This window comes from Carlito syrichta, unplaced genomic scaffold, assembly GCF_000164805.1.
Source record: "Carlito syrichta isolate Samal-C Ts95f unplaced genomic scaffold, Tarsius_syrichta-2.0.1 Scaffold308579, whole genome shotgun sequence".
Lineage (NCBI taxonomy): Eukaryota > Metazoa > Chordata > Mammalia > Primates > Tarsiidae > Carlito > Carlito syrichta.
Window position 1 is genome coordinate 931,637 of NW_007252675.1, and position 9,285 is coordinate 940,921.

A 9,285-nucleotide genomic window follows, 5' to 3' on the forward strand; every position below is an offset into this window, starting at 1 on the left:
AGACTGGAGTGCAGTGGCCGCTCACGGCCACCGCAGCCTCGACCTGCTGGGCTCCGGTGATCCTACCACCTCAGCCTTCTGAGTAGCCGGAATTACAGGCATGCGCTACCACGCCCGGCTGATTTTTTGATTTATTGTAGAGATGAGGTCTCGTCAAGTTGCCCAGGCGGGTCTCAAAACCACGGGCTCAGGCAATCCACTCACTTCAGCCTCCCAAAGTGCTGGGATTACAGGCTGAGCCACCGAGCCCGGCTACAACATGCAAAATTCAAGCTCAGAGACATTACAGAAAGCAAAGGCCAGCTGATCAAATACCACTGAAAGTAGTGTGGAGGTACAAGTTTCAACTATACAATTATTAAAATAACAGCAATAATTATATCTATCCACCTATCAATCATCTCATTCAAAATTGTTACCTTTTACACTTGCATGGCTATTCTAGTTACGTTACTACTGTCAGACATATACAGGGAGGTCACTTTAGTACTTCTTTAATTTTTTCAGATATTCAAAAAAATCTTTTGGGGCCAAAGTTAATGAATAAGTTAAAAGACAACTGCTATAAAATTTAAAAACTTTTTATTATGGTTTGTAAATGTCCCTGAAGAAAATTTCTGAAAGAGAACATGTCTGAGTGATAGTTACATAGTTCACATTTCAAATATCATCTCCCTGATGACCACACTGGGATGACACTTTCAAGAAATAAATTCTAGCATATTGTTTAAATATACTCATGACTGCTTTTACTATTGTATTTCAACTTTACTGTCACATTTTTAAAAAATCTTGATTAACTTATGAAAAATATCACAATAAAAAAAAGATTTTTTCTAAACAAATATTCCTTATGTCCCTCTACCTCGAGGATAACATAAGACTATCTTATTTAAACAGAATCCTGTGATTAATTTTCCCTAATAAAATTCACTGTTTTATGTTATGGCTATTCTAACTCCAATAAACCATTACCCTACCCCCCCCCCAAAAAAAAGCTTTTGAAAACAATGGAAGCGTTATAAAAAAAGAAAGTTACATACTCTTTCTCTGAAATGCTTGGAAGAAGCTTACTTTTAACAAAGTGTGAAGTGACTAAGATTTTCTTTCCTTTACTCATTATAGCTCCTCAGGAGGCCACAAAGGGAAATCCCTATTAATCCCTTCCTGCTGTAGAGGAACAGCATTAATCCTAGCCAGTAGCATCTCTGGAAGAGCAAATGGTGGCTGAGTAAAAAAGAAAAAATGTATAAGGCACTGTAAAAGGGAAGCTGCATCAGGAATATTAAGAGAACTGTGGGAAGCTGGGCACAGTGGCTCAAGCCTGTAATCCCAGTACTTTGGGAGGCAGAGGCAAGAGAAAACTACTTGAGCTCAGGGATTCGAGACCTGCCTGGGAAACTTGGTGAGACCTTATCTAACACTTCTACACTGTTGGTGGGAGTGTAAACTAGTGCAACCTCTGTGGAAAGCAGTGTGGCGATTCCTAAAAGCTCTAAAAATTGACCTTCCATATGACCCTGCAATCCCCCTACTGGGAATATATCCTGAAGAACTCAAATCACTCTATAAAAAAGATACCTGCACACGTATGTTTATCGCAGCATTGTTCACAATAGCAAGAACCTGGAAACAACCATACTGTCCATCAAAAGAGGACTGGATTAAAAAAATGTGGTACATATACACGATGGAATACTACGCAGCCATAAAAAAGAACAAAATCATGAATTTCGCTGCAACCTGGATGGAACTAGAGTCTATAATACTGAGTGACCTCTCACAAAAACAAAAATCCGAATATCACATGTTCTCACTCATATAATGGACCTTGAACATCCAATGCAATACTATGAGAAAATGACTGATGGTACTGGGAAACTATGGGGGGAGGGGGATGGGATTAACAGTACCAAATATCTGTCGGGGGATGGGGAAAACACTTCTTATCTACAGGGTGCCTGAATGAAACGTCTTGTACACCTAACCCTTAACTGTACCCCACAAAACCATAATAAAAAATACTGATTAATGGAAAAAAAAAATTAGTTGGGCATGGTGGTATATGACTATAGTTCCAGCTACTTGGAAGGCTGAGGCAGAAGGATCGCCTGAGCCCAGCAGGTCAAGGCTCTGGTGGCCATGAGCATGCCACTGCACTCCAGCCTGAGCAACAAAGTGAGACTCCGACTCAAAAAATATATTTTTAAAAACACATAATCTACCTGTAACACATTCCACATGATTTACTTTATTCTTTGCATCAAAACTTGGCTATAACAAGCAGATATTTTTAATTGTAGAGAAAGAAATCAATTTAACTATTACAAGAATAATTGAGGATTGGTCTTGAACTAACTATATCTGTTTTACCAAAGCAAAAATTTTGAATCTCTGGATTTATAATTCATGAAAAAACTCTTCTTGATGTAATGAGCAAAAGCCTACTGCTACTTAACAGTTCTTTTTATTTATATCACCTCTTTTTTTTGGTTTCCTAAAAAAATACCCATGATGATTACTGCAAAATATACTTAAATCCCTAACCCACTACCTCCTTTCTCACAGTAGATACAGCTCTGGCATAGTGGACCTAGACTATGGTAGGTAGATGGTAGAAGACTACAATCTGAATTTTGATCTATGCCAACAAAACAAGTGTACAGAAGAAAAGCACTGGATTAGGAGCTCAAAACCCTAGGCTTGAATCTCAGCTCTACCATCTTGCCTCGAGGCCTTGGGCAATCACGAGATTTCTTTGGTCCCTATGATCCTTCACTGTCTCATCTGTGCTATTATTAAGAGGATTGGGTAAGGTAATTTATAGTAGAAGTCATTATTTCTATATAAAATAGTAAGAAAAGGAATATACAAAATGGTATTAACAATAAAACTATACAAATAGACAATTCAGAGGGAAATCAATGAGGGCTGAAGTACACAAAAGGCTTTATTATAAACAAAATAAATGCCTGTTTCCAATTTAAGTCATCCTTAGATTCTAAAATACAGCTCCTCTAATCAAGATTATGCAAATCCAACCCATTCTTAGAATTAAAGTTAAAGTATTACTTCCTCCTTGACACCTTTAATACTCTGGTGTACAATGAGCACCTTTCTCTAATCTCCTATAGCATTATCCATACCACTAATCTGATACTAACAGTCTTAAATTTTAGAGCTTTCCTGTGTATCAGGTTTGTCTCTTTGGCCTAAATAGATTCAACACAGTTAGAATAAAAGAACCATGGGTACCATCCCTCTTGTCTTTTTAGCAAAGAAGTTCTCTGCAGGCAAATATGATAGAAACTGAATTAAAACCATGGTACTGTATGCAATTCATCCATATAGTACCAAAGTTGCAAAAGAGATTACTACTCAAATGGATTTCCTTTTCTAGTGCCAGTTTGACGTAGAAACTTAGATAATATCACCATTATCATTAGCAGGTTTCCAAATAAAAGTAGGCAGTGACTACCAGAAGATACCAATAAATGTAAAGGAAAACAATCTGACACCAGTTTGCTTGATATTGATAAAATTTTATTCTCAAAATAGGACCCAAGATAATCCTTTATGGGATGATCAAGAGGAACATTTCACCCTTTCTTGACTAGATTAAACCAGTGATATTTTTAATTAAACGTTCTTGCTTGGAAACAAGATTTTATTCACGCCATCACTTAATTTGCTTATCTTTTAAAACTGAAACAAAATAATGTATTACATAAACCCTAAATGTTATACTATTACTAACAAAAAAGGGCACAAAACTAAATATACTTACCAAGAACAATATACACTTGCAGTTTGGAGCTGCTGGGTAAGGTAAGTCGTACAAAGAACAAATGCTGTGTTATCCTGACCCTCAGATTCCAGATTACATATGATGTCTAGTACTTCCTTGCAGTCGACTTTTGCAATCTATCAAAAATGAGATGACTAAGTCAAAAAGAAAATCGTAATTTTCCTGTAAACTTTGTTATATAACACGAAACTTCTTTATAACGTTTTCTATCTTTGAAAATTGATGAAGCAAGAATTAGAGACATAATTTTCTTCTATTGATGGCTGAGTCTTCTAGCACAGATATTTCATATAAGAAAAGATTAAATAGAAAAGGGAGTAGATCGCTATAAGGAAGTTCCACTACAGTTTCAATACAGATAAAAACATTTGTGTACAGTTTTAAAAAAGATTACTCATGAACATTGCTATCATATAGACGAGTCAAATAATAACCACCTCAGGTTATTTTTAGCTAAAGTACTATAATTTTTTTTCTATTTCCCCCCCCAATTTTACTATTTGTAACTAGAGTGACTCATCGCTTATCCTTATTGCCAGCAAGGCTAAAGGAGGCCAGTTCAGAAACTGTTTTAAATACAAATGCTGCATTAGCATTATTTTTTCATAGAAGTAAGGAATATATCTTTTGTATAAATGAGTTTTTCAAACCATCAAAAAATATCTTTTTTATTTACATTATTTAAAGAAATCTTTAAAAAAAACACCTCTGGGCAAACAGTCATAGTTTCTGGGGCTCTTTTTCTATACTGAAAAGGATATAAAACAGGAGAATGAGATCTTTAAAGACCATTTCTCATTTTCCACTTTATCACTTTCTTACCTTAGTAAACAGAATATGAAGAACACGGTTTATTTCATGACTCTGTCACCACTATAAATATCAATTATATTGGAAATTATGTAAAAAAAACAGTGTTAATTTCAGGCCAAATAAAGTATGTAGGAGAGCAAATGAGGTAAACAGCTCAACTCTCCCACAGTGCTATGCAGTTACAAGGGGGTGGTTCTAAGTTTCTAATTTTAGTCATATCTAGGTAGGTGCAGAAAGGCTTCTTTAAAGCTCAGCTCAAATGCCATTTTCTCACAGAATCCGCATTAACTTCTAAGATCATGTTATTAGGATTTCTGTGAAATACTCTCAAATTCCTCCTTTGTAGCACTTATCATTTCTAGAACACTTTTTATCCTTTCAAATAAGTTTTATTGTATTATCTCAGTTTTGTCATATCTCAACATGACAAATCTATATGACTGGCAAGGCGGCAATATTATTTCTACTTTACAAGTCAAAAACGAGCCTAAAAAGAGACTGCCTCTTGTATCAAGTCAATTTTGGCAAATAATCAGAATAGCAAACAAAATGAAAAACTAATCTCAGTGGTTATTTTATTTCTACAGAGAAGCCCTTACATTTCAAAAGCATACATTCAGAAAAACATAGGCTTTCATCTTCTGGAGACAACGTGGCAGGGAAAAAAAAGGAACAAAAGTGAAGTAATTTAGAAATATGCATTTCAAGTAAAAATTCATCAACATAAAATGATAGGGAGAGAAAAAATTATATGAAAAATCTGGATTTGTAGTTTTAAAGACAAACAGTTTCACTGTTTCAAGTTATTACAAGTACTCTATAGATGAAAACTTACAATTAGTAATAATAGGCCTAAGAGGTCCTTCTTCTCTCACCTGCTTAGTCAATTCTTCTCATCCTTCAAGGTCCAAATGAAAACTCTTTTTAAGTTATGAAGTCTTCCTTCATAGACCACTCTAGAACCCAGTGACCTCTGCCCTGCCCTGAATTCACAGCATCTAGTCAATTATTTTAAATTGGGCTATTATTTATTGTCTTCAGTCAATGTTTAACCTACTGATTCATATTGGCTTTTATTTTTTATTTTACTTTCCTATTATTTTACTTTGGCTCTCCAACTAGACTATAAACTCTTTGAGGACAAGAGCACAGTCGTATAAATATCCAAAATACTCTGTGCACAAAATCCTGTAAGAAGGAAAGCCATGTCAAAATGTATGTACCTGGCAAAGCAATGCTATTTACTAAATGCCTGCACTGTGCTAAGTACTGGGGATACAAGTCACTCTGAATTTTGCCCTCATGGATACCACAGTCTAGGCAGGGATAATTAATAAGGAAGCAGTTTCTAAAAATTGCCAAGTATGCTAAAAGCTACAATGGAAAAGTGTATTTTTAAAAGTACCTATGGGAAGAAGAATCTAACCCAAATTTGGGGGATCAAAAAAGACTTTCTGGATGAAGGGAAATGTAAGATGACAATTAAAGGAAAAAGAGGAATAAGCCATGGGGGGGAGAGTGAAATGAGAAAAATGTTACAGATAGAAAGAAAAACACATGCAAGGGCCAAAAAGTAAAAGTGAGAATGGTAGAGGAAGAAAAGAAATACAATTATTTCAAAACAGCTACAGGTAGCCCAGGAGTACTGTTGGAGCATCAAATCCAAGGAGCTGCTGAGAGTAGAAGGACTTTTGTTTTTCCGAGTTTCTCAGGTGATTTCTGTGTCTCTCAAGAAATTGTTAATAACCATGCTCCTAACACCAGCCTAATCAAGCAAAGTTTAACTTTTTCTACCAACTCTTCAAATACCTGTTCCTTTTAGAATATAGAGGAAAAAGATATAACAAAGAAGTAAAAGTAAATAAATAATTGGAAAAATTCATTTAAATTTAAATGGCATACTTTTAACACCTCACTAGTAATATAATATGATTACACTACTTGTCCCAGTTTTTGCAATAAATAGCTAAGACTACACTAAAAACCAAATAGAAGCCAGGCTCGGTGGCTCAGTCTATAATCCCGTGCCTTGGGAGGCTGAGGAAGGATCGGTGGAGCTCAGCAGGTCGAGGCTCAAATGGGCAACAGAGTGAGACTCCAACTCAAAAAATTAAATAAATAAATAAATAAATAAAAACCAAATCAATGCCACAAAACATGTGTAAGTTAAAGTAAATTAAAATGAAGGTCACTGACAAGCTTTTGAGAATTTCAGTGAGTATCTAGGAAATGCCTTGTACCTGGACAAACACTGAAATAACTTTTTGTTCTTTTTTTCTTTCTTTCTCATTTTGTTGCCCAGGTTGGTCTCGAACCCTTGGCTTTAAACAATCCTCCTACCTCTGCCTCCCAAAGTGTTGGGATTATAGTCATGAGCTACTGTGCCTGGCCAATTTTTCGTTCTTAAATATGATTCCCTTCCCTGGGATTTATATTCTAAAGTTCTTAAGACAAGTTGAACACATGCATCAAATAATCAAATCTTCAACTACATATTTTACTACGAGAAGTTCCATGAAGGCAACGTTGTTTCTTGCATAGATTTCCACAAGATAAATAACTTAGGAGCTATAAAATGGGCAGCATGAAGAATAAATGGGACAAAAGACTGAAAACGGGAAAAATAATACTGATTGTAGTAAGTAAAGAAGACTTCAAGGAAAGTAACTCTTGGGGAGAATATCAGGGTCTAGCTGGACAGGGGACGGTGTAGTCTAAAAATAAGAAGCCAGAATGAGCAAACTAATAAATGTGAGTGTAATCATGGCATACGAGGGGGGAAAAGATAATCTGATGTAACTGTAAAAAGCGATTCCATTTAGCTGGCACTCAATGAATGAAGCGTTCAATTAAACAAGTTTAGAGACTTAGGATAGGGCTAAATCACATACTATCTGAAAGATGTCCTGAATAAGGCCACATCAAAGAGTTGTGCAGTTTTGCATATCACATAACTATAAAGTCAAAGGAGTTCGTGGGGGCTGGAATTCAGTCTGCATGCCAAGTCCTATGTTTTGGCATGAGGTGTTTCCTCTCAGAAGAAAGAACACCTCTGAATGACAACCATATGAAGAGGGAGATGAGGGGCATGATGTTTTTTGCTGCTTTCCATAAAGGTAATGTACAGGTCGATGATAACTGAAGGACCTGGAATTTATCCATAGGGTTTTATGGGGAAATCAGAGGATTTTGTTGTTGTTTTCATTTGGCTATATATCCAAAAGGGATCACCTGAAATCAGTATTATAGTTTCCCTCCCTCCCTCCCTCTCTCTTTCTTGAGACAGAGTCTCACTCTGTTGCCTAGGCTAGAGTGTAGTAGCACACTCATGGTCACCACAGCCTCGACCTGCTGGGCTAGGTAATCCTTCTGCTTCAGCCTTCCAAGTAGATGGAACTACAGGCACACGCCACCACATCCAGCTATTTATCTATTTATTTATTATAGAGATGAGGTCTCGCCATGTTGTCCAGGCTGGTCTCGAGCCCGTGGGCTTAGGCAATCCTCTTGCCTCCACCTCCCAAAGTGCTGGGAGTATAGGCATGAGCCACCACACCTGGCTATAGAAATATTTCTAACACTTAAACAGCATTACTATATGCCTGACACTGTTGTACAAGTCCACCTATACCAAATCATTACATCTTTACAACAATCTCACAAAAAACAGGTAAATTATCGTTATTTCCATTTCCACATGACAAAACCCAAGGCACAGAGAGGTTAAGTAACTCTTCAGAGGTTATACAGGCAGGAAGTAGCCCAGAATCTAACCCAGACAGTCTGGTTCCAGAGTTCATACTGTTCTCTTAGCCACTATGCTATATTGAGATACTTTAAAAACAGAATTGATAACATATATTGTGATTAAACAGAAAACTTGTTCACCTTTGATTCTCCCAACTATGTACTGTTTAAAGGCAAACAGTATGTTGATTGTTTTATTTCTAAGGTAGCCAATAAACATTTACTGAATTAAAATGAATGAACCACTAAGTAAAGCCAGCCAAAAACTTGGAAAAACGTGTAAGACTATTCAGGATCATGTATTCTACACACTGTTTTTACCTTCAGCTTCTTCCAAATCCTAACCACTTTCCTTAAGGTCTTCCCTTATTTAAATCTACTTCATAACAAAACTTTGATAAACATAAGGATACTAAAGTATAAATCATGCATAAGCACTAGCACTATCTGTGGCTTTAAAACTACCAATATTAGACATTTAAAGATAAAAGCACACTGTGCTAATGCTGGAAACTCAGGTGGCAAAAAAATAAGACCACCTTATGCTATGAATTTTATATATAATAGTTATGTACCTTCCTGCCAGCTCTGGTGTTGAATAAGGAATAAAAACAAAGAACTGGACTTGATAAGAGTAACATCTGAAAATTCTCCTGCAGCAAAGCACTTAGGAATCCTGGGTAAAATACAGCAAAAGTCTTTGAAATGCACAGCTGAACACTTAAGAAAGTCAAAGAAGCCGGGCTCGGTGGCTCAGCCTGTAATCCCGCGCTTTTGGGAGGCTGAGGTGAGTGGATTGCCTGAGCCGGCGGGTTCGAGACCCGCATGGGCAGCGAGACCTCATCTCTACCATAAATCTAAAAATCAGCCGGGCGTGGTAGCGCATGCCTGTAATTCCGGCTACTCGGAAGGCTGAG

The 9,285-nt window shown here is 36.6% G+C and overlaps 1 protein-coding gene across 1 annotated transcript in view; it reads right to left on the minus strand.

Annotated features, from left to right (window-relative positions):
- Positions 1 to 9,285, minus strand: part of RLF (rearranged L-myc fusion) — a 60,949-nt gene that overhangs the window by 15,317 nt on the left and 36,347 nt on the right. Inside the window, exon 5 of the mRNA XM_008065506.1 lies at positions 3,788 to 3,924. Coding sequence (XP_008063697.1) covers positions 3,788 to 3,924 — 137 coding nt within the window. The remainder of the gene's footprint in view (positions 1 to 3,787; positions 3,925 to 9,285) is intronic.